Source organism: Mesocricetus auratus, unplaced genomic scaffold (genome assembly GCF_017639785.1).
Source record: "Mesocricetus auratus isolate SY011 unplaced genomic scaffold, BCM_Maur_2.0 Super-Scaffold_100008, whole genome shotgun sequence".
Classification (NCBI taxonomy): domain Eukaryota; kingdom Metazoa; phylum Chordata; class Mammalia; order Rodentia; family Cricetidae; genus Mesocricetus; species Mesocricetus auratus.
In genome coordinates this window covers 87,999,872-88,026,061 of record NW_024429192.1, presented here as the reverse complement: position 1 = coordinate 88,026,061, position 26,190 = coordinate 87,999,872, and the positions used below count along the sequence as shown (strand labels likewise).

The window sequence follows — 26,190 nt, the reverse complement described above, 5'->3', positions numbered from 1 at the left end:
TTATGTTTACTAGAATAACGTAAGTCTAAATTTCTAGACCTACAGGAAATCTCTAGGCCTTAAAATGATTCAGTTAGATTATTAGTGTCTCTAATATATATAAAATGCCAATTCCCTTCCCTGACATCCAAAGGTACTTTCTGAATAAAACATGGGAATAAAAATGTATTTATAAGACCTGTCCTAATGCTAACTACAACACTATGTTGAGGACAAACAGCATAAAAATTTGTACTCTACTGCACTACAGAATAATTTAAATTAGTACCGTGTTAAGAGTAGGAAGATAGTATTTTCATAATGTGGACCTTTTTTAACACCTGGGGGGTAGGGGGAATAGGTATATCACCTTTCTTGAAATGCCATCAACATGAAAATCTAGAGAGAAAGAAAAATCAAATCCTTAATGATTTCATGCCAAGTAGCTGTAGCCAGCTTTAACTGTTTTTGCATCTGTTTAATCAAATGTTGGCAACAGAACTTTCTAAAAAGAAGAAATAGCCCAGTACCTTATTGTGGCTTGAACCTTTAAACAATGCTTGCATTATAAAATTTACATTAAATATTTAAGATTTATCCCCAAGGCCTATGCCCGATCCACATACTACAAAAAAGAAAGGGCAACATGACGCTGGAGACATACTTTACAGCATTCAAGTCCAGTGTAGCATACAAGTAATACAAGCACTTCATTCGTTCCGTAGTTTCCAAATTGTGAGGAACCATGTACTGAGCAAAGATCCGTTCAACAAGTAACCTGTAAAAGAAAAGCCTTTTTAAGTGTACTGAAAGAATTGTAAAACTCACAAATGAAGCAAGTCCCTTCTTTCCAGAATGGAGAAGAGGGGTCTTTCTGTCTAAGAGGTCCAAGGCAAGGACTTAGTTTTGTATGTCTGCAACTATCCTATACCTTGGAAACTGCGTATCCCACGACTAAACGTTCATATCTGTATAACAAAGTTTTGAAAACTACACCAGGCCCCTCTAAAGATACAAGTACCATTTTTTTATAAGTTAAAGCTCAAAGAACTTTTTAAGATTCCTTTGACTTTTCGTCACTATGAAAGAAGATCATTATGAAACAAGACATGGCTAAACTATAAGTACAAAGAGAAAGGCAGGGAGCTGCTTTGGGCCCACCCCTAGCTCCTATACAATACCAGAGCAACACTCATCGCCACTGCATCCAGACTCCCAGGGATGGAGTACAGAAATGTCTTATCAAATCATAACAGGAATCTGTGCACTGGTGCCACACACTCAAATGTAAAAACTGATTTAACAAAAAGCACTCCCTAAAATACATCATAAAATTTTAACAGTCAATGCCAATGGTTCTCAACCTGTGGGTCATGACCTTTGTAGGTCAAAAAAGCCTTTAACAGAGCAATGAAATAATTTTATGGCTGGTAGTCACCACAGCATGAGGAACTGTATTAAAGGATCACAGCATTAGGGAGGCTGAGAACCACTGCTCTATGGCTTCTTTTCTAAGTGGCTTACTACAGGCATATACACTTGGATACACTAACAGTTGGTCAACTCAAATTCTAAACAGAGCTTACAGATCTACTAAAGGCTAACTGGCTTTTACCTATATAAGAGCCATCTACTTTTAGAGAGATAGCATCTTTTTTAGAAATGTGTACACTACTTTTATTAGTCTCTAGTGGGAAGAAAGGTTCTCCTACCTCTGCCTCCCAAGTGCTGTGACTAAAGGCGTATGCTACCACCATCCAGCTTTGAGTGGGAATTTTTAACTTAAAATTTCCAAATGATTTTCATTTGAACTGTGTTTAAAAATTTAACAAACAGCTGGGCGGTGGTGATAACACCTTTAATCCTAGCACTCAGGAAGCAAGCAGGAGATCTCTTGGGTTTGAGGCCAGCCCTGTCTACAGAGCAAATTCCATAACAGCCAGGGCTACATGGAGAAACCCTGTCTTGAAGAAAAAAAATTAACAAACATCCTTTTAATGTGTTTTTCTATAAAACAAAACTTTAAATTACAACAGCTACACTCCTTTTAGATACTGTCCTGTAAAAACTTCATGTATGGAACAAATGAGAAAGTTCTACTCATCTAAAATGTTACTTATATATGACTGCTTCGTGTGTGGCTTTTCTGGCAAGAATATTTGCCCTATACCAAAAACAGAAGGGCAATTTAAAGTCATAAAGAAAATAAAAAGAATGTATATAACACTCAAAACTCACCAAATAACTGAGACGCATGGCTGCATGTGAGCCCTAACTTACCGATCATCGATGCTGTTCTGATAGTATATATGTAGCAGCTTGTCCTTGACCCAGGATATCTGTTTTGCAGCATCTTTGCCAGCTGCTGACTGTAAAGCATATTTCTTATAAATCTGGGCAAGTCCCATCATGGCTTCTTTGCGTACTCTCCACTTAAAATAAAAAAATGCTTCCATTACCAATGGGCACAGGGGCACACACCTTTAATACCAGCACTTGAAAGGCAGAGGCAGGAAGATTTCTGTGAAGTCCAGGCTAGCCTGATCTACACAGTGAGGTCCAGGACAGCCAGAGCTACAGTGAGATCCTGTCTTGAAAACAAAAGCTTCCTTTACATAAATTCATTAGAATAGTGTGCTGGTTAACCTTCAATGTCAACTCCACTAGACTTAGACTTGTCAAAGAAACAAACCGGTATGTTTGTGAAGAGTGTTTCTAGGCAAGTTTAACTGAGAATGAATAACTCACTCTTAATGTGGGCAGAACAATCGCACAGACTAGGTCCCTGAATGAAGGAAAAAGAAAGCTAGCTGAGCATCAGTACACAAGTCTTCATTTTATACGCTCTCCTTTATGTGGACCTCAGATATTTTCAATGTATAGTTTATTTAGGAAAGAAAGGGCATTTTCAAAGGTAATACTATTAAGCTTCAAGTATTAAATATAAAACTCTACTGCGCATATTGTTATACATCTTTAAACCCAATATTCATGAAGACAAACAGGCAGATCTCTGTGAGTTCAAGGCCAGCCTAGTCTACATAGAGAGTTCTAGGACTATATAAACAGACTGTCTCAAAAATAAAATGAAATGAAATAAAACAAATAAGCACAAGACAAAACCCTCTGGGATTTACCTATTCTCCTACTTACCCGTTTGTCCAGTGTTCGCTCTCTCACAAAATTAAGTAAGTGATCATTGACAAGAAGAATATCCTTTTTAGCAGCTGTTACTATAGACACAATAACATCGTGTCTAATAGCTTCCTCAGGGTCATGTGATCTCACTTTAAGATACTCTGAAAGACAAGAGTTTCTGATTAAAATGGAAACTTTATTTTAATACTGCTTTAGAAGACTGGAAAGGCCTTTAAAAAACAACAGAGTAAAAACAAACCCTAAGAAAATGTTCAATATTTCAAGAAAATTCTAAGAGCAAGGGAAGGAAGGAGGGAGGAGGTAAGGCTGGTCCTTCCTTCACAAACTAAATATCATGTACAACTGAAAAGACAAACTCTGCTCTGTTTCCAGGGCAAAAAAACTGATACAGCTGCCTCTAACTCATTAAGCTGCTCACATACATGGAAAGGTGTATCACTGTTAAGCATGTCATAATCATTTTCCATCACTGTTAAGCATGTCATAATCATTTTCCATATAAATGAATAAAATACTCAACTCAGCTGGTGTTATTGGGAAATAACAGAGTGTTATCGTTTCTAAGGAATAAAGATAAGATTCTAGCTGAGGAGACCTTGCTTCAGTGTGATCCAACAGAAGTACAAGTATCTAAATTAAGAATCTGGAAAACAATTCATCACAGTGAGGGAATCTTAGCAGTTACAGACCCATGCTCATACTTAGCACTTTTTCAAATGGATTTTGTCTATTGTACACATACTATTAATCAGGAGGACATAGCTATGAATTGCCAAGATTTCTGAGGAAAGGATCTAATGCACAGAAACAAATAAAGGGTGGAAAAAAAGCAGTTATTCCAATTTTTTTTTAAAGCGGGAAACTCCCTCCCAACAAAACAAACATTAATAGACTCAGAAAATACTGCATTCATAGTAACACAAGGGTGCTACAAGTCCCCTTGCCAAAGAGGATGAGGAGGAGGGAGGGAAAAAGAAGGCAGGAGGAGAGGAGAGCAGGAAGTGAGAGAGAAATATAGACATCACACACACACACACACACACGAGGCAGGGTCAGGGGGCAAAAGAGGAAAGAAGCAACAGTACAGCTGCTACAAAGAAGTGGTCCAAATATAAGTAGGAAGACAGAAGGTTCCAAGTAAGGTGTCTCCATAAAAAAGGATGATACTGGCTTAAAATCAAAACAAACAAAAAATGGGCTGTTACAGATCTGACTGTTTATACTTGGAAACATTACTATGACAAGCTACTGCTTAAAATATTACAGATATATATAATTTATGGCTTTATTTACAAGGAGGAAACTCAGAAGTAATAGAAGGCTTTGAAGGAACACTGATGAGCAAAGGCAACCTGAAATGTACAACTTAGGACTTACATGCAAGAGTAGAGTGAGAAAACAGTAAGAAAAAAAACTAGAGCAAAGAAGTTATAGGACACGAGGGAAGGAAACAGGCAATGCAAAAAAACAATAAAGACAGAAGTTCAACTCCAAAGTCACACACAGTTTCAATGAAAGGCTTTTCACAGGACAGCATTCAGTCAGCTACACCACGATACAAATAACCATATAAGATCACAAAAACAGCCGGGCAGTGGTGGCGCACACCTTTAATCTCAGCACTCGGGAGGCAGAGGCAGGCGGATCTCTGTGAGTTTGAGGCTGGGCTGGACCGACAGCCCCCAAAACAATACAGAGAAACCCTGTCTCATTTAAAAAAAAAAATCACAAAAACAATGCAGACCAAATTCCAGAGATAACTGTGCCTGTGGAGCAATGAAGGAGAACTTAGTGAAAAAAGGATTCTAGCAGTAATTATCTTTCCTTTGCTTTTCTACCTTATGAGCACAGTAAATGCTATTATTTGTGTAGAAGATACATATGGCTGTTATACTAACCTTCATTTTATGAACTATTTCATAGTTTACAAAATTAAACAGATACATGATATCCTCATTGCTTCAAAAACTGGAAAATACTTAATGCCTATACAGACTTTAAGTTATCTCAATTAATTATGTTAACTTAACTTATAGTCAAATGACTTTCACTAAGTTCTTAAAATATCAGAGCATTAGCATTTTCAAAATTTTCAAAACCAAAACCCATTCAAACTCAAATATGTGAAAATATGCATGGCTGTTCTTAGACCTACTTTAATTCATGAAATTACTTTCCAAAAAACTGCTTCTAGTGTGCACAAAATAACAACACAGTAAATCTGTAGCTTCAGAAAGTAAGCTCCATGATGATGAATGAAGAGAGAAGACAGCACCGAAAAGAAAGGGTTTCCCTATGAGGTTTATTTTCTTCCCCACTGAAGAGCATCTAGAAATAAGTGCTATTACCTGTTAAATCCTTTGCTAAATCAGGATGGTTCATGAGACAGTGGCTAGCAAATTTCACACACTCCAGGCGTATCGGTACATGGATATCATTAAACCTGACAAAAGAGTAAAAAAACAATACTCTAAAACAACCACAATAGACAAATTTAATCTACACTCAATTTGTATTTCTTTCTCTTAGTCATGAATAAATGTATATATGAAAATCCAAAGTGGGGCCTGGGAAGACAGTGGAATTATTAAAGGATTGGAGCTCAATTCCCAGCATCTGCATAAAAAGATAGGTGTGGTAGCGCATGCTTATGACCCCATAACTAAGCAAGTAGAAACAGAAGCGCCTGTCTGGCCAGCCCAGACCAATCCCCAAACTCAGGCACTGCTGAGGTACTCTAGCTCACAATCAAGAATATATGACAGCCTTTAAAGGATGACACCCAAGATAAACATCTGGCCTCCATGTGCATAAGCACATACCCTAGGGTATACTCACATGCATGCAAATACACAGACACACTAAAGAAAATTCAAAGTATAACAAGACCCTTTTATCATTTTTTTTCCAAGACAGGGTTTCTCTGTGTAACTTTGAAGCCTGTCCTATAAAAACTAAGCCTATGTATGTATGTATGTATGTATGTATGTATGTATGTATGTATGTACTCATCTTTGTCTTTTGATGTCAATTTGCAGGAACCTTTCACTCCTAACCTTAGAAACTGGTAGTCAGAGTGAGGCACATGGCTGAGATTCAAATTTCTTAGCAAAACTACCTACTATATAGCACCATATTACTCCATAGCATGAACATGATATCTAACTGTGCTTCAATTATTAATGTTCAAAATCTATACACAGCAGTTCACCAGAGAATGAGGAACGGTAACTTAAATTTGCTTAAGTATCAACAACACTGAAGTCAAGGGCTTCCAATCAGTAAGTCTGTATCTCACTTCTGTAAAACCAAAAGGCTCACTCAACGCCAAAAAAAAAAAAAAAAAAAAAAATCTAGGCCTGGCAAGATAGCTCAGCAGGTAAAAACATCTGAAAACTTGATCACCTGAATTCAATCCCTGGAATCCACGAAGGCTAAGATGAAGCTGAGGCTGGACCTCAGCAGCCTTAAGAATGCCAAACATGCACAAGACTCTGGTTCAATCCTCAGTACTTGTAGACCCCTCAAAACTGCATGTTTTTTAAAAGAAAACTATGTCTTCAAAACCAGCAACAGCACATTACTTAAGCTGTTCTCAACAGGAAAACATGTTTATTCTATGAATACAACACTCTCTTTTGGCTCCCATAAGGTGTGTTTCGAATCCAAGTGTCCAACATTATAGCACTCATCATTTCCCAAGCATATACTTATCATCATTATAAATAAATACATCTGTTGAAATATTTTTAGCTCAAGTTCAATGAGAGACTTTTGTTTCTGTTGTTTGGTTTGAGATACAGTCTTACTGTATAGTCCTGGCTGACCTGGAACTCACTATGTAGACCAGGCTAGTGTCAAACTTACAGAGATCTACCTGCCTACCTAGTGCAGAGATTAAAGGTGTGCACCACCACACCAGCTTTAGAAGGCTTTTGGTTTCTTCCTTTTTGTGGTGGTGAGAATCAAACCCTAGTCCTTATAAATGCTAGGTTAGTACTCTACCATTGACCTCCATTTCCAGACCAAACTTAGTGATATTTAATTCTGTGAGAGTTTTTTTTTTGTCACTAAATTAAAAGCAGCAGCTACTGTGGAGTATTTTCCAGGCAAGTTAACCAGATAACCTGACTAATCTAAATCCTAATGTGAAAGTACAGCAAGTACTTTTTTTGCATAACAAATTTCCCATGGAAATCTCTTAGCTGGGTGGTGGTGGCACATGCCTTTAATCCCAGCACTCAGGAGGCAGAGGCAGGCGGGTCTCTGTGAGTTCAAGGCCAGCCTGGTCTACAAAGCTACACAGAGAAACCCTGTCTCAAAAAACAAAGAAACAAACAAAAAAGATGTATCTCTTTCACTCAGCCACACATAACTGTACATTGACCATGGTGGTGTATGCCTTTAATTCCAGCACTTGGGAGACAGAGGCAGGAGAAATCTACCTTTATTAATTTAAATTCCTTACTTAATATTATCACTGAGAAAAAAAATCAAAGCTAAGAACTCAGACTGGGAATTTATAAATCAACAAATATGTAAAAAGGCGCAGAGAGAGAGAGAGAGAGAGAGACAGAGACAGAGAGAGACAAAGAGACAGAGAGACAGAGATATAGAGATATAGACAGGAAAAAAATTTACCTCAAAAGATGAGATTTAGTAAAACTACTGACAGTCATGAAAAAGAAAAAGAAAAGCAGTAAAAGCAATGCAAATACTGAAACACAAAAATGGAATCGAAGTCTTTAATCTTGTTTGTTGCTGACTTACTGCTTTATTTGTTCTGAACATGGTTTGAAGAAACAAAATCCTCCCTTAACAGGGTCAAAGTTGCTTCAGTTACAGTATCTTCAGTGCTTTACTATTTTTTTAAGGTCAGAGATCGCTTTAGAAAAGCAATGAACTTCTTTCTACTGGAAAGTGACAAACACAATCACATTCCTCAAACCATTTCAGGAGTTTCATGAACCACTATAAGCATGTAAAGAACCAAAACCATCATCCTTTAAAAAAGCTGCTGGGTGGTGGTGGTGGTGGCGGTGGCGGCGGCGGCAGTGGTGGTGGCGGCGGCAGTGCATGCCTTTAGTCCTAACACTCGGGAGGCAGAGACAGGTGGATGCCTGTGAGTTCAAGCCCAGCCTGATCTACAAAGCAAGTTCCAGGACAGCAAGAGCTACATAGGAAACCCTCTTTCGAAAAGCAAAAATAAAATAAAAACAACAAATCTGAAGCTGTATTTGATGGAATACATACTTATAGGATAGAGCCTGAACACTGGATAGGCTAAAGCAGGAGAATCAAAGACTCTGGAGGGAAGGAAGAAAACTGGACCAAGGGAAGGGAAGGAAGAGGGGAGGCTGGGTGCACCAGGCTGGTCTAAAAGCTCATGTCAGCCTGACTCTACTTGGAAGTGCTAGAAAGATGAACATCACCACATTCCGCTAAGTCATTTGTTGTAAACTGTTAATTGCATTAGTATCCTTACCCATCCAATATAGTCAAACAGTCTAATTAGATATAGCTATGGGGGGAGAAACTATATCACTGTATTTTCAGTTAGAATTATTGCTTCTATTTTATGGTTGTAACAAAAAAACTATGAGGTATGCTTTAAAATATACCATCTTTCAAAGAAAATAATCACCAAAGACAAAATGTAATGAAAAGATAAAGAAAATTTTAAATACAGTCATTATCAACATTGAAAACTACAAAATAAAAAAATGCTTGATTTATTTATTTTTAAGTCAGCGTCTCATGTAGTCCAGGCTAGTGCAAAGGCTGGCCTTAAACTTCTGATCGTTTTACCTCACTATAACTGTTTATAGGGTGCTGGGGACTCCTAGTTAGGGCCTTCGGCACACTAGGTAAGCACTCTACCAATGAGTTATATTCCCAACTCGAAAACCCTTTATTATGATTTGATAACACAGCTTAAATGTGTGCAGCATTAAAAAAAACAGAAATAGATATAAACATGTAATTATTACAAATAAAAAAATCAAAATCACGAACCTGCCCAAGTAGCACTGCCAGAGTGGTTTATTTTGTGAAGCCAGCTCTGAATCCTTTGCCCCAAACATTTTTGCCAGTAGTTTAACAACCTGGAGGCGTTCATCATTATCATTGCTCTAAAACAAAGCACAATTTCTTTAAACTTCAAAGTAAACACTCAAAACATGACCTATTCCTAGTATTTCTCAGACTCTCTAATTTAGAGAGAGAGAAAGAGAGAGAGGGAGGGAGGGAGGGAGGGAGGGAGGGAGGGAGGGAGGGAGGGAGGGAGGGAGGGAGGGAGGGAGGGAGGGAGGGAGGGAGGGAGAGAGGGAGAGAGAGAGGGAGAGAGGGAGAGAGGGAGAGAGGGAGAGAGGGAGAGAGGGAGAGAGGGAGAGAGGGAGAGAGGGAGAGAGGGAGAGAGGGAGAGAGGGAGAGAGGGAGAGAGAGAAAGAAGGAAGGATGGAAAGATAGATTTCTATGACTCCAGGTGCTAAAGTGTATAACAATGCTCAGAAAATTTTTCACAAAATGAAATGTTATAATAAAAGCTTTAATCATCTCAAGTTTCATTAAAGCAGTACTGTGATGTGAAAATGTGTCTCAAGATTCTTAAAATCCTCTCCAACAATTCAGGTAACTTTCTATTCAGAGTAAATTTAAAACCTACTAAAGACTCTTGAAAGGCTATAGTTTTTAAGACCAGACACTGTACAATATCAGATTCCTGAAGAAGTTCACCAGTGTGATGGAGCTGAGCATGCAGCAAATACACTTCTGCTTTATTCACCATATGACAGGCACCCTGAAGATGAAAACCCAGTTTTCTTGTTGATTTTGTAAATCAACAATGGTTAAAATGACCGACTCAAATGCTAAACTTCCACAGAGAGTGCAACAATCCGGCCTATTAAACATCAACAAATTCAAAGTCTTAAATTTTAAGACAGTGCCTCAGGCTAGCATCCAAGAACCCCCGAGTGTATAACCTGTCTCTTCTGCCTACTTGTTCATTTGCTCCTCCACAAATGCAGGTTGTAAGTAGAGGCATGAGTGACTGATACGCTGTAGACCAAATGTACCTGGCCCCTTCTTACTTCTGTGTGCTTCCTCATGGTGCCTTCTTTGAGGCTGTCTGTATCTTTTCTAATTCTTAGAGCATCCAGTCTCTAACAGCTCATTTTTCCCCTCTTCCTCCCACACTACATGTTTAGTTGGCTGAAAGCAGGGATGATAGTTTACTTATTTTTGTATTCCTCACGGTGTATAGAAAATGCAATTAGGATTCTCTAGAGAAAACCAGATTAACAAGTAATTAAAAACGTTAGTTGTCTTGCCTCACCAAATTACTAAGCATATTTAAAAGGCCACAAAATCAAAGGGCTCACTTAAATATATTTTTAAAAAATACTCTAGACTAAAACAAGTATGAGTTACTGGTTATTTGGTGTCCGTGAAATACCAATATAAACTGTTTGTTTTATTTGGTTTTGAAAGCAATGATCAAAAATTATAGGATAAGAAAATGCTACATGAAAATCTACTTTTCTGGGTTACATACTAGGATCCATCCAAAACTAGTAATTATAACTAGCTATATTTATTCTTGTAAATGAGTTGGGAGAGAAATCAAACGCCCCAATTCTTCAAATGAAATGGAATTCATAGCATCCTTTAATGTCAAGGTAATAGAGACATGCTTTAAAAATTTCATATTTTCACTACAGAAAAGAAACTTAAGGCACAGGTAGCTCTGTAACACAAGAAAGAAAAAGCATGCCATAGTACAAATGAGTTCTAAGCTACTTTTAATGCCCAATCAAGAGGTTAAGGAGATGGCTACAAACTGTGCTTTGAAAATAGAAGCTAAATGTTTGCCTCAAAAGCTAACCTAGAGCCGGGCGGTGGTGGCGCACGCCTTTAATCCCAGCACTCGGGAGGCAGAGGCAGGCGGATCTCTGTGAGTTCGAGGCTGGGCTGGACCGATAGCCTCTGAAACAATACAGAGAAACCCTGTCTCAGAAAAACCAAAAAAAAAAAAAAAAGCTAACCTAACCCCAGAACTATCCTAGAACATATGTGGAGGATGATGCCATTCTGCTTATCACTTCTTAAGTGGGATTTATTAACCTGGTAGACATCACACCAAGCACTAGAGATCCAGAGACAGGCAAGACACAAACCCATTGATGAATAATAACATTCTTTCTCATTTTGTATTCAGCAAACAGATAATAAGAATTAAAAGGCAGCAAACAATGCTCTTTGTTGAACTTGCTGACACAGTCATATTTTTACAATAGTTACCTTTAATTTAAACTCAAGCTGGGGTAGAACAGAGAGCAACAAGTGGCTGTCGATGTTGTAGAGTTCCAAAATCAAATCAAAGACATGCTCAGACAAATCACTGATAGATGTTTTCCCAAGCATCAGAACCTGGTTAAAAAACTGTCGAGAAAATCTGCCATTAAAAGAAATGCCACAGATAAATGGTCTCAAGTTTTATTATTCAAATTTTTATTGTTATAAATGAAGTCAAACAAGCACACAGAAACATTTTCTATGAGAGAAACTACAACCACCTAAAACACAGAATTCATTTTCCAGACAATGACACAGATAATCTGTACTGATTCACCAATGATCAACATCAGCAAACAACCTTACCATCCAATTATTTTCTTCCTCTACTAAAATACTCAATTATATTTTGACTGTGGTATTTTTGTGTTAACCCAAATGGTAAAACATTATTTCTGGGTTTATCTTCAAAGAAGTTTTCAGAGAAGACTGTCAATCCAGAGTAGTAGTGGGGATGTTAGTGTTTTGAGTGGACAAGCATCATGCAAAGGCAGAGGAGATGTGAACTCCTCCTTCCTTTCTGGAATGAGGGTGCCCATCCTCTTCTGCCCTTGAACATCACAACTCCAAGTTCTCCTGACTATGGTTACAAAGATTTGTACTAGCAACCTCCATCTGGAATTGGACTGGGAATTAAACCATCAACTTCCTTGGCTCGTTAACTTCTATCATGGGACTTTATCAACCTCCAAAATAGCATGACCCAATTCTAGTGAATATCCTCATACACATACAAGTATACATACATACACACATATACACAACCTTACATACATTTTACCAGTTTTGTTTCTCTTACAAACCCTAAGATGATAATGATTTAATCATCTCACTAGACAAATTCCTTAATGATGAGAGACCATATCTTCTTTACATTAGCATAAGGAAAATTAAAGCTTTTAAAATAAAGCTTTCTTATACCTTCAGAGAAGTTCCTATTCTATTTTTCAACAGCACAGATAAATATTTTTATTATAAAAATGCCTTTCTAATCCTTTTCCTCTTCTTCGAATTCTGATAAACAATGTATGTATTTACAAAGTTTGTAACACTAAACCATAAACCACTAAACCATTGCATAACAGGCAGCGGGCTTTTAACTTCCAAGACAAACCATTCATCACACTACAACTCAAATGAGCAAATATACCAGGTATAATGACCATGTTTCTTTCTATTTAAAATCTCCCAAAAATGAATCCAGGTGTGGCAGAGCACACCTTTAGTCCCAGTATTTTGGAGGGAAAAACAAGAACTCTATGAGTTCAAGGCCAGCCAAGTCTACATAGCAAATTCCAGCCCAGCCAAAGCTACACAGTGAGATTCTGTCTCAAAAACTTAAAAAGAAATAAATCTTCTAAAAATGTGTAAAACTGACCAGAATATATATTCTTAGCGGTTTTCTATGTCTCCTCAGAGAAGGAGTTAAGGATCTGTATCACACAAGGTGCTCTGATTGCTTGCCTCTGCCAAGTAACACAAACTTGGCTTCTCTTGTACTTCCATACTGAAAGCACAACTAAGACTTCACACCTCCTTGTCTTACTTCAAAGAACAGTGTAGACTGCCTAGCCCAAAAAGATAGGCCAAGGGGAAAGAAAGGCAAAGATCCAACACACTGTAGGACATTCCCTGTGGGGGGTTGAATAAGAATGGCCCCATAGGCTCATGTATATGAATGTCACCAGAGAGTGAAACTGTTTAAAAGATTAGAAAGATTAGAGGGTGTGGCCCTGTTGGAAGAAGTTTGTCACTGGGAGTGAACTCAGGTTTAAACACCCAAGCCAGGCTCTGTCTCTCTCTGCCTGCTACTTGGGGATCAGGATGTAGCTCTCAGCTGCCTCACCAGCACCATGGCTGCCATGCCTGCTACCATGCTTCCTTCCATCAATGGATTACCCCTCTGAAACAGTATGCCAGCCCCAACTAAGTGCTCTCTTCTTAAGAGTTGTTGTGGTCATGGTGTCTCTTTACAGAAATATAACAGCAACTAAGACATTCCCAATGAATAAAAACATTTTTTTAAAGAACAAACTCCCATCCTTTATTTATTGATTTTTCTAAAACAACTTGTTGAATTTTTTCTACTCATTAATTTTGTGGAAAAGAAACGTAAAAGATATTAAATTCCTCAGGTTAAATTTTATTGGCCTTAAAATTTGTATTTATAAAAATTTTTCCCATTTATAAAAAACAGTAAGGAGGCTGGAGAGATGGCTCAGTAGTTAAGAGAACTGCTGGTCTTCCAGAGGACCAAGGCTCAATTCTCAGCACCTACACAGCAGCTCACCACAGACTTTTGACTCCAATCCCTGGGATCTGATGCCCTCTCTGGCCTTTAAGGGCACTGCATGCATGTCATGCAAAGACATCTGCTTAAATAAAGAGCAAAACACTTAAATAAACAAAATAATAAAATTAAATTTAAAACCACTAAAATAAAATCCCTCAGGATACTTTTCCCTTATTAAAGAATAATCATTAGCCAATATGGCTACCACAGTAGTCAAACCATCATTACCTTCCCTACTAGCCTGGGGAAAAACTTGCAAACTAGAGGGGGGAAACAAGTATCTCACACATTCCATCAAAAACATCCAATAATGGGGCACATAGATGAGGCATATCTACAGTAAATATAAACACAGCCATATGTACATATATATGGATAGAAGAAAAGAAAGTGAGAAAACATGAGAGAATCTAGATGCAGAGAGGCAGAACTGGGAGTAATTTCTGGAGAGGAACAGAAAGGGCGTGAAGAAGAGATGAGGAAGTATAGTGAGGGATGTGAATATGAACACGGCATGATGATGTATGAAAGTATTACAATGAAACCTAATATTTATCACAATAAAAACTAATTTTAAAAAAATCAAGAGAAACCACAATGGAAAAGAAAAACATCTACTGAGTATCTACAGACTCCATCTCTAAAAGAGCGGTGACCAAGAAGTAAGAGTCTGGCACAGGTCCAGCACAAAGTGGGCCTTTAATACATAATCTGAGAAATGAATAAATAAGTAACAGTTATTCTGACACAAATATAAAACAACCCAAGACCTCCATATATTTTAAAATTTAGAAGGGACATCACACAGATTTAACTAAAATATTCCCCTCCAAAAATCAGCAAAAAAACTATTTGACAATGGCTAATAATATAGCACAAATTAACAATCAGAAACACCTGTATCAGAATGAAAGCAGTGAGCAGTAAATTCCATCTTTGTAAGCCTAAGTTAGAACCTAGTCAAATTAAAAAATGATTTCATTTAAGTAACATTTCTTCTTCTACCTTCCAAAGCACTAGCCCAATTTACATATGTAAAAACAGATTCACTGAGACTAAGCAACATAAAAATCTTCTGGTTGTTTCCATAAAGATCTGATACACTTTTCAGTTCAACAAAGTAAATTGGGCTGTACCCTAAAATGTGTGACTAAAAATATCTGGTTAAAATAAATGATAACATCATTAAAAAGCAATCTATGTATGTTTTCTTTTTGAGTTTCTGTTTTGCCTTTTTATTTTTTCCCACTGTGTGCTCTGTAAAAATGAATTCTAGTTTTAAAATTTATCATCATTATCTTTATTCATGAGTGTTTTGTTTGCATATTTATCTGTACATCATGTGTATGCCTAGCTCTTGGAAACCAAAACAGAGCACTGGATCTCCTGGAATTAGAGTTATGGGTATGAATCATCATGTAGGTGCCAGGAATTGAACCTGGGTCATCTGGAAGAGCAGCCAGTGTTCTTAGCTGCTGAGTCATCTGTCCAGTTCCACAATGAATTCTATTTTTAGAAAGAAATAGTTTGCAGGGCATTATGGGGGAGATCTGTACTTTTAACTACTCAGGAGGCTGAAGCAGGAGTAAAACTTGAGCCCACTAGCGTACAGTCAGAGTGAGCAATACAATGAGACCCCATCAAAGACAAAACCAAAGACAGAGTTCTTCAGTACCCATGGATTTAGGAATAGCACTTAAAAAACAGACCTCAGCGTGCCAGAATGAACCAGAGTATAAACCACACGCTGTGAAAGGAGGTAAGCAGGATCATCACCACCTCAGTGCCTGCTCCTGTCACTGCTACACGAAGAAGGTAAGCAGCATCACTTCACCTAGTATGTCCAATAGGATTGGCCCCTCCACTGCACCGATCTTATACTATACCGTTCAGTTCACTACAAAGTAACTTTACAGTGCACACCTTTAATCCCAGCACTGGGGAGGCAGGAGCAGGCAGATCTCTGTGAGTTCAAGGCCAGCCTGGTCTACAGAGCGAGTTCCAGAACAGCCAGAGCTACACAGAGAAACCCTGTCTCAAAAATAAATTGACTAATTAATTAATTTCTCATGTTAAAAACACAAAACTCAATTTATAAGGGGATGACTTAGAGGAAGGGAACAAAAGCAAGTCCCAATGACTTCATTACTGACCCTCAAATAAAGCAAGGAATTAAAACAAAGGAAAACATAATCATGAAAGGGCTGAAGAGATGATTCAGTGGGCCAAGTGTATGCTGAGCAAGCACAAGGAGCTAGGCCTGAATATCCAGCACACATGGGTGCAGTGGCATGTACCTATAATCCTAGTGATAGGGAAGTAGAAATGGAAGAATCCCGGTGGCTAACCAGTGTCAGCCAGTCTAACCCAAAGGCCATTCTCCAGGTCCTTTGAAAAACCCTGCCTTGAAAATAAATAGGTAAGTAATTTTTAAAAGGTAGAGAGCTATAGAAGATGAAATCCAACATCAATCGCTGCCTCCACATGTACACACACCATGCACACTAACATCCACATGGGTGGGCATAGACACATGCATACAACACACATATACATTTGTGCACATATACAGATATACATACATGCTCTCTCTAAATAAATAAATGGAAAGACCAATGAGGGTAAAAAAAGAAAACAATGGACAAGGTACCAGAAGTAAGTATGTAACTGAAAATATGCTAGGGGCAATGCACTAGTCTACTGCCTTTTGCCTACTCCGAAATTCTAAAGAGTGTAAGAAAACTATGGACATGGCGGAAGGGGAGGTGATGATGATCACGATGATCTAGGTCTATAGGCAAGAACAACAGGAAATTAAGGGAAGTGCTTTTTGTTTTTTCATTCATTTCTCTGGGATTACTGAAAACATTTCCCTGGGCCTTTTTCCCTTCCTTATCTTTCGTTGCCTTTTCAAACATACCCCCAAACTCAAAGACCAGTATAATCAACTTAAATCATGTAGTCCCAGTAAACACTCTTTTACTCATTTTTCTTTCATTAATTGCTCAAATATTTATTTTCCTAAATCTTAGAAAAAGGCATCAAAATGAGGTAAGTGTTCTCATGAAACGCATTTGAATTGGAAGTATTGGCTTAAGTAAAAGACTCCAGGCAGGGTTCACCCTGCGGGCTAGGCTGCGTGTGGAAATCTTCATTCAGAAGCACTTGAAGTAACCAAAGGCAAGGGATGATTAGAAAGCCCGAGTCTGGGTCTACATACCAGGGGTGCCATAAAGTCAATAATGACAAACTCAATTCAATCAATTAATGTCAAACAACGCCCAAGTGTCAAAATATTGCAGAAAGCAATTTTGGAACCTGTTGACAATCCTGGAGCTATTAAGGTAAGTCATGGCATTAATCCTCTAGAATTTGAAAGTTCACCTCAAAATAAATTTTATGTTTCCAAACCACCATATGCTGGAATTCTTTGAAATCAGAAACAAAAGCAGGATTTACCAAGGTTCTGCATTACGGTGTGCTTTACTTTTCTCAGGAAGCCATTTCATAGTATCTTTTATAACCTGACTTTAAATTTTTACATAAAACAAAACAAAATTCTCTACCAACATACTTCAGAGTAATGAAATACATATAAAAAAGACTGTCTCACTTTTCTCAAGCAAACAGATTTACATCCTTCTAGCTGCTGAGGTAGGTGAGAGCAGAAGACAAGTAGAAAGAACAGTTAAACAAGTCCAGGGCTATCATTAACACTGTACTCTAGACTTGTGCTCCAAGAGGCAGCCACCATTCACATACAGTATGATATGGATGGTGCCACCTGCAGTGACACAACTCAAAGAGCTGTGGAGAGAAAATAAAACTTAATATAAGTGACGTGGCTAAGAACTATTTCTTCTAAAACAAATATAAGGTGGTCACTCATAAGTGACCAAAGATGGGCTGATATTTAAAAGGGTTCCCTCGGGAATAACAATATATAAGAAACTTCTACCAAATTGTTATAGCAGTCATACTTGTCTTCAATTTCTAGGCCCTGGTTCGGTTCATATCATCTCCTTACACAAATCAATTTAATCTTGAAAAAGCTGTAAGCAACTTCTCTGAATAGCAGAAAGTACCATATGTTTTATCTAATTACCTTTAACTCTATTGCTAACATTACAAACTATATTTTGCTAACCTTCCCCCCTCAAAAAAAGCTATTATCTCTAGGAACTTGAAGGAAGCAAATAAAGGCACAAACAAGAGAGCTAGCCTTCCCAGAAACACTAAACAAAGTAACTTTAAGAAAGGAGAGAAAGAAAATGAAACTGTCACTGGTTAAACTGCAATAGCAACTTAAGAAATGTAGGCTACTTGCTGAGATTTACTTCCAACAGTCTTTAAAAGTTTGACTAAATCCTCTAAACCAACTGTGAGACTTACATTTGTAATATATGGCTCAATAGCTTGAGCAGTCCTCTTCAGCAAAGCCTTTGCCAAGTCATACGCTTGCTTGTTTAAGTTCTGGAAAACAAAAACAGTAGCTGTATTATATATACATAGATTTACAAAGTGAACTATGCTTGTTTGTCTGCAGTGGTGGGATCTCATATGTGCTGGGCTTACTGAACTTTCGCACTGAATTATAACTCCAAGACCTGTACCTCAACTATGAAAAGCAACATGTTATTTGTATCTTTTTTTTTTTTTTTTGGTTTTTGGAGACAGGGTTTCTCTGTGGCTTTGGAGGCTGTCCTGAAACTAGCTCTTGTAGACCAGGCTGATCTCCAACTCACAGAGATCCACCTGCCTCTGCCTCCCACATGCTGGGACTAAAGGTGTGCGCCACCACCGCCTGGCTCAAACACTCAGTATTTCTACAAACTGTTGGTCTAACTTATCTAATAGGAAGGACCTTAAAATGACCCAATAAATAATGAATGTTTAATTGTCTTCATAATTCATTAATTTTTGCTTTACATATTTACCAGATAAATATTTAAATATTTTACCAGAAATACCCTGCCTTTATCCAATTAAAGACAGCATGGGGGCTCAAGATAAAGATCAGGGACCTGAAGACATGGCTCAGTGATTAAAAGCACTGACTGCTGTCTCAGAGGACCCGGGTTCAATTCCCAGCAACCATATGGCAGCTCACAACTGTGTGTAACTCCAGTTCAGGGGACCAACACCCACGGCAAAACACCAATTGCCATAAATTAAAAGTAAATAAATTTTTAAAAAGATAAAAGATCAATTGGTAGAGTGTGCCTGTCTAACACGAGGGAATGCTTGGGTTAGACCTCCAGCACTACATACTGGGCATGGTAACACACACCTGTAATCCCACTCAAGAGGTTGAGACAAGAAGATCAAAAACTCATGCATGATGAAGCCAGAGGACAGTCTTGGGTGTCATTCCTTAGATACCAATAGTCTCTTTTCTTCTCTTCCTCTGCTTTTTTCTTCTTCAGTAGACTAGGCTAGCTGATCTATCTGGCACCAACTCCCTAGTACCTAGATTAAATGTTCACAACACTACATAGGGCTTTATTTGGGTTTGGGGGATCAAACCTGAGTCCACAATCAGTTCACCAACTGAGCTATGTCCCTGTCACTAGTATTAATATAAAATAACCTTCTCTTTTTTAATTGTAGTTGTTTTTCAAGTCTTTCTCCGAATTTTACAAATCAGCTTTTTCCATAGCTGCTTGTCCTATCATAACCAATTGGATTAATCTTCAGCTCAATGGGACAATTTGTGTTATGTGATAAACTCAAGTCGTTCACATTATTGCCGATCCTAAAATCTTTAAAATTTTAAGAGTACACCATAGACCACATTCAACTAGCCCAATGATTACATTTCACTCGCGTAGTAAGCTTTTCTCCTAATTTTCTTTTTAGATGTCCAGCTACTGTGGTTTTCAACTCTTATTTTTATTCTATTTTGTTTATATAGAGAATGTATGATGTGCATGTACATACACATGCCACAGGAAGCACATAATGGTCAAAGGACAACTTCCAGCAATGATTCTCTCCTGTGGACCACAGGGATCACACTCCAGGTCATCAAGTTTTTATCACTGAATCACTTCAACGACCTTAACTCTTAGTTGGATGCCTTTAGCTAACTTAAAATATACTGTATCATTAATCTGCTTAAGATTTGTTTTCAATTTTGTTTGAATATACTATTCATCCAGAACATTCACTAAGCTATGAAGAACTACAATTATACAAATGAATGAAAACAGAAATTACACCCCAAAACTGTTCCATCTCAGTTAAGCAGACTAAGCCAAGGATTAAACTATGAAGAGTCCAGCTGCTCTCAAAGATGAGAGGTCAGATGGTATTCTTGTTTCTACAAGTGCTTCAGTACAGTGTGCCAAGGAAAATCCAGGGCTCAGGAAATATCTATTTGTGTACACTGTTACTTAAGTGGTGCCGGGAATAGGATCTCACACATGCTAGGCCAACTGAGCTACCCCTGAACTACATCTTCTAGCCCAGAAAGTGTCTATTTTCCCTGATAAATGGACTTTTTCATGACAACAGTCCAGAGAGACAGAGGCCTGGGACTTCTCTAGCAGTCAGCTGCTGAGTGCAAAAACCCAAGCTGGATACTTAATCTGTGTCTGGGAAGTCTTTCCTCCCAGGTACTGGCGTGGATATGAACCCCAGAGGGCTAACCATGGAGAGCCTGCTTCATCAACTCTTGAACACTTCTCTAAGATCCCGAGGTAGATACTGGCTGGCCCTCCTACCTGATTAGAGAACTAAGAGCTTGAGACAACAGACCACATTTCCTGGTGGTTGCCTCAAAGAAACAGGTTGGGCTGCTACCCAGAATTTACAGTTCTTTCAAATAACAGGGTAACAGGAATCCTAACAATGTGAGCCCTAAAGGTAAAGAAGGTGCTACGAGTCTCAGGAGGAAGTGCTATGAGCCTCAGAAAGAGGTACAATGTGCCTGGGAGAGGGTACAATATGCTTCCGAGTCTGTTCTCTATCTCCTGCCTTCCTTCCCATGGCTATTTATCAGTGACAGGTATATAGCTGAACTGAATTAGGAAGAGGTAAACCAGACACATGCATAGCAACAGAATAGATGGAGGCAATCAAAGCCCACATCAACACCTCTGATTTTTCATTTAATAAATACATCACCTGAATTTTTGACGTCTAATGTTAGCTTACTGTTGAGTCTCCTTACTCTCATCATTAATAGATTTCCAATGTTTGATTAAGGGTTCATTTCCAATGAAGGATTATTTGTGCCAATATTATGTAATTGTATACTAAAACAATATAATGCTAGAGTCCTTAAATTTAAGCAGAGAAAAACATTGAATAAAGGTTTGCTTTTGTTGGTAATTTTTATGCTCCTATATTAAAATCAACTCCTTCTCAATCATACAACTGCCATTCCAACTGCTTACAAGAGTCAGGTACTTTCAAAAGTCTTTAACCTCTCTGTCTCTACATTAGCCCAATCTTTCAACTACGATCCCAGCTGCTTCCATGTGCCAACACATAGTCATATAACAGTACTTAAGCAGCTATTAACTCACTGCTGTATAAAGTGGGGGTTTTGGCATCAGAAAAGTAAGGGTATGACCTCTCTAAGGTACAGTTGAGGGGAAGGTTTTTATGGTAGGTATGAGGGAAAGTACAGCCAGAGGCATCTGGAAGAATCCCAAGCAGGGAAAGTAGAAGACCAAACATGGTCAGCAGACTGGACCAGGTCTTGAGAGGAGGGAGGAGGAGCAACTGAGGAAATAAAGACCAGAGGGAACAAAAGCAGCACATGGCCAAAATGGTAGTTACATAGGAATGAGAAGCCCATGAGCTGTTGAAGTTTAGGGGAGGAGGCAGAGGAAGAGCCAGGACGTCAGCATATACTCTGAAATGTTATCAGGCTCGCAAACTTCTTTTGGCCCTGATAACTATGTAAAACTCATCCTACAGAAAACTCATAGATCACAAATATTTTATCATATGAACTAAGTCCATTATTTCTTCACTTAATTGGTGACTAAGAAATGTAATGTGTTTGTTATACCTCAAACAATAAATGTATTAATTGAGAGTCTACAAAACTAAGCTTCAAGCAGGATAAATTCTATTTACAACATAAGCATATACTCTGAATACTAGCTTAGTAGAGTTAGACACATTTCACATACCTTATGGGCAGGTACCAGATTTACCAAAACGGTATCTAAGAGCTCCTGAGACACTGTGTCGCCTTCACAAATGATAGAGCTCATGAGATCCACCATATGCATATGCACTTTCTGATTGTGGCCGTTGCTGAAATCCAAAACAGTTATTTATCCAAATGTATCTGAGACACATGATACTAGTAACATTATACTTTATAAAAATGGTGAGATAAAACTATTTTACTATCAAGTTGCTTTTTCTCTGCTCTTACACTAATAAAAATTTATTTTTAAAACTGTGTTACTAAATTGGGCAGTGGTGGTACACACCTTTAATCCCAGTACTTTGGAGGCAAAGGCAGAGACAGGTGGATCTCTGTGAGTTCGAAGTCAGTCTGGTCTACAAAGGGAGTTCCAGGACAGTTGGGTCTACAAAGAGAAACCCTGTTTCAAAAAAAACAAAAAAACACCAAGGGGGATATACATAATTACTTGCCCATAATTTTAGCCATCTCACAACCAAAGTAATTAAATGAAATGCAATCTCAGTTTCACCTTAAATTTGGACAAAATATTTTAAAATTCTATTTTACAGATGAACAAAATTTCAAATAATCATATATATTAAAAAGTCAATATAAGCCAAGAGTGGTGGTGTACGCCTTTAATCCTAATATTAAGCAAGCTGATCTCTGTGAGTTCCAGGCCATCCTGGTCTATATAGAGTTCCAAGGCAGCCAGAGCTATAGACTTTCTCAACAACAACAGCAATAAAAAGATAATACATTATGTAAACAAGTAATAATCCCAAAAGATTAGTCTAATTTGTTCCTATAACCAATAAATATATAACAATAAGTTCTATCCATTTAGAACTACAAAGAATGTAAGTCTATGTGGATTCACTGTGAACTGAAAATCTTCACAATTATGAAGTGTTATTTGAAAATGAACTTACTTTATAACTGAGAATAATGTTCTGTATAGTTGAGTAAAGATTTCGTTGCTATCTTCTAATTCAAAGCATATGTTATATGACTTAACCCATGCAATGTTCTAAAAAAAGTGAAAAAGGGAAGTAAATATTTTAGTTGCTAAAAGTATACAAGAACAAAAATAAAATTTAGATCCCCTCAAGTTATAGCAGATTGCTTACCTCAAGTAAATAAAAATACCTATTGAACTGAGGGCTCTTTGTATCTTCTAGTCCTTTTAATTGTCTTGTTATAAACATAAATATATCCTTTAAAAAAAAAACCAAAGTTTTGCTTAGATTAAGAATGCTAAATGGAAACACACATTATACTAGTAGGACTAGCTACAGTTATCCACCAACATTGTAGACACATAAGGATAAATTGTAAGGAAGAAAAAGAAAGGCAGAATTTTTTGCAGTACAACTTTACATAAAGATTCTGGTATCTTACAAATAAATACTATGTATAAAAACCATGATACACCTATTTTCCTTCTTAGAAAATCATTACACAGATCACATAATGTTAATGTACCGAAAATGCTCATCATACAGCATATTAAACTAATAGCCTTTAAAAGTGAGTCAAATAAAATCCATGCTATTATTAGAATAAAGGTGTTGCAATAACTGAGAGCTGAGGACTCCCTTGAAAAACTACAACACGTGAAATAACACAATTACACAGCAAGAGGACAATTGAGGAATCATAAAATCCCAAAACAAAATTACCAAGTAACAACACATCACATACAGAAGCTTAGACATTTGAGGCAGATGGAAATGGAAGTCTGTGTGTCTAGCTTCTTAATCATCATTACACTGGAGTCATTTCTCAATCTTTCCCTACCCCTTATTTTAGATTTTTTTTTATATTTCCCTTTGTACCTATTGCGTCTTTAAAAACAGACAAAAAGTCACTTTAAGGTAAATTTTCCTGAGTTTCAGTTTTTGAAAACTGTGAAAAGATGTGAAAAAAAAAACAAAAACTAACATTAAAAACTAATTCCCTAAAGGAATTTTGTTACCAATCAATAAGAAAAATTTTTCTCTATAAGTAAAATAATATATACTTTAAAAAGCAAAATTATTATATGCAAATGAGTAATATTTCAAGAAAAGCACTATTAAAAGTACATTCTTTGAAAACGGCTGCTTTGACAGTAGAAATGTATAAAACATGAACGAGCTTTTCTGACAATCTTACTCTATTGTCTGAAAGCCACATACTGGCATACTAGATCTATCAGAAGTTGCAAACAATTGCCAATTCACTCATAACCTCTTAACAAGCCAAATGTCCAATCAGGGTTTGCTCATGGCAGTAACAAACTAAGATTGAAAGGTAAAAAAGGAGACTGACAATTTTCTACTATATAACACTAACTGATGTGGCATTAATGTAGATAAAATGTGGCCTTGAAGCCAATCAGAATGAAAACTATCCTATAAATACTTAGAAAGCATTCTTAAAAACACAGTGATTCTTCAGTTCTATCCTCCAAACAGAAAAGGGAGTATGTAAATTGAGACCAAAAGATTGATTCTAAAGACAGAGACAGACTTTTTAAATGTTTCAGATACTCCATGCAGGCCTTTATCTTATCTATTGGGTATTCTTCTCAGAACTGTCTTGATATAGAGAATAGATCTGTACCTGTTCTTTTGTGATACCTTTCATCAGTCCTAAGCCTTGACCTAGGACACTGTTTATACAATCTGTAAAGTCCACAAAAGAGGCAAATAGCCGGGCATTGGTGGCGCACGCCTTTAATCCCAGCACTCGGGAGGCAGAGGCAGGCAGATCTCTGTGAGTTCGAGGCCAGCCTCCAAAACAATACAGAGAAACCCTGTCTCGAAAAAACAAAACAAAAAACAAAAAAAACAAACAAAAAAAAGAGGTAAATAAGTTGCACAGTATAGTCTACTTCTTGTTTAGACAACATCAACAAAACATCTGGTAAGGAATAGCCTTGACTTACACACCAAACAAACATATCATTCTCTAAACCATTTAAATATCATGCAATCCAGGTGAAAAGTAACTACACAACCAGCTCACATGACCTATTATTCTTAAGTCTGACACGACTCAGATTTTACTGACCAGTAACACTGCCCTCCACTTCCCTCATCTTGATATTCTTTATAACAGTACCATCCCAAACCATACTGGGGATGCTACACTGTTGGCAGATGTATTAAGGGACCACATTCCTCATTCCAGTTATCAAGAAAAAATTACAGAAGCCCAAGGCTCATGTCTGATTTGGGTGTTGTTGCTTTCCCTTACCCCTGGCACACTCAGTTCACAAAAAATAACTAACAACATTCAGTGAAGCAAACTGCTTGCTACTTTCTTTTTTTACAATGGATGAATAATCTTACTAAGGAAAGTCATTTTCTGACCAGTATCTTCCAAAATCATTTACATGACTTGTCACACAGTCACTTGGTATCTTTCGTACAGCTCTCATTCAGGTTTCTACTAAGTGCTATCTTCTAAACAATGAACATGGTCTTCATTATAAATGCTCAAAAGGAAAAGGAGCATCCCAAAATCATAATGAAAACCATGGTGTCATATGAAAACTACAGTATTCATTCTGTAAGCCAAAGTTCCAAGGAAGGCAAGCCTTGGTGATGCTATAAAACTTCTGTGGCTGTGGCAGGACTGCATGGTGCAGGTCTACAGACAAATCATCTGGGTCTTTCTTTGGCCCCCTTCATAACTATTCATGCCCAGACCTCCATGTTAGACCTAGCATACTTGTGCCTTCTGGAATATGTGAACAGGCTATACGCTTCCACCAAGCCAAAGGCTCTATGCCATAGACCTGTAACAGAGACTTCTCCACACTGCTATAATCCATCTACCTGGTGTTTCCACCAATGTATTTAAAAGAGGCCTTGATAATAACTTTCTATTGTTCTGTTACCATAAAAGCCTCATGAAACTGGTAACACATGAAGAATATGGTTATTTTGGGTAAACTAAATCCATGTTCTTGGGCCACAGTCATTCATATTTGGCTCTAGAATAAAATATAAATTCATTCCTCCTGAGGTTGAGGGGGGTGCATGCGTGCATGCGCGCCTGTACCTCTGTTTATCTGCTTATTTTGGAGGTCAGAAATTATATTTCAAAAGCTAAGTGTTGCCAGGTGGTGGTGGTCCACGCCTTTAATCCCAGCACTTGGGAGGCAGAGGCAGGCAGATCTCTGTTAGTTTGAGGCCAGCCTGGTCTACAGAGCAAGCTCCATGCAGGATCTAAAAACTACACAGAGAAACCCTGTCTTGAA

At 37.7% G+C, this 26,190-nt stretch overlaps 1 protein-coding gene across 5 annotated transcripts in view; it reads right to left on the bottom strand.

The window, feature by feature from the left end:
* The window catches only part of Pds5b (PDS5 cohesin associated factor B), a 127,387-nt gene that overhangs the window by 55,900 nt on the left and 45,297 nt on the right, over positions 1-26,190 (bottom strand). For all 5 annotated transcript variants that reach the window (XM_013122830.3, XM_005083163.4, XM_040751430.1 and 2 more), the window contains 10 exons: positions 23,069-23,155; positions 22,871-22,968; positions 21,934-22,060; positions 18,179-18,259; positions 11,440-11,580; positions 9,154-9,269; positions 5,487-5,581; positions 3,133-3,278; positions 2,260-2,411; positions 644-757 (listed from right to left, as the gene is read on the bottom strand). In XM_013122830.3, the coding sequence (XP_012978284.1) occupies positions 644-757; positions 2,260-2,411; positions 3,133-3,278; positions 5,487-5,581; positions 9,154-9,269; positions 11,440-11,580; positions 18,179-18,259; positions 21,934-22,060; positions 22,871-22,968; positions 23,069-23,155 (1,157 nt within the window). The remainder of the gene's footprint in view (positions 1-643; positions 758-2,259; positions 2,412-3,132; positions 3,279-5,486; positions 5,582-9,153; positions 9,270-11,439; positions 11,581-18,178; positions 18,260-21,933; positions 22,061-22,870; positions 22,969-23,068; positions 23,156-26,190) is intronic.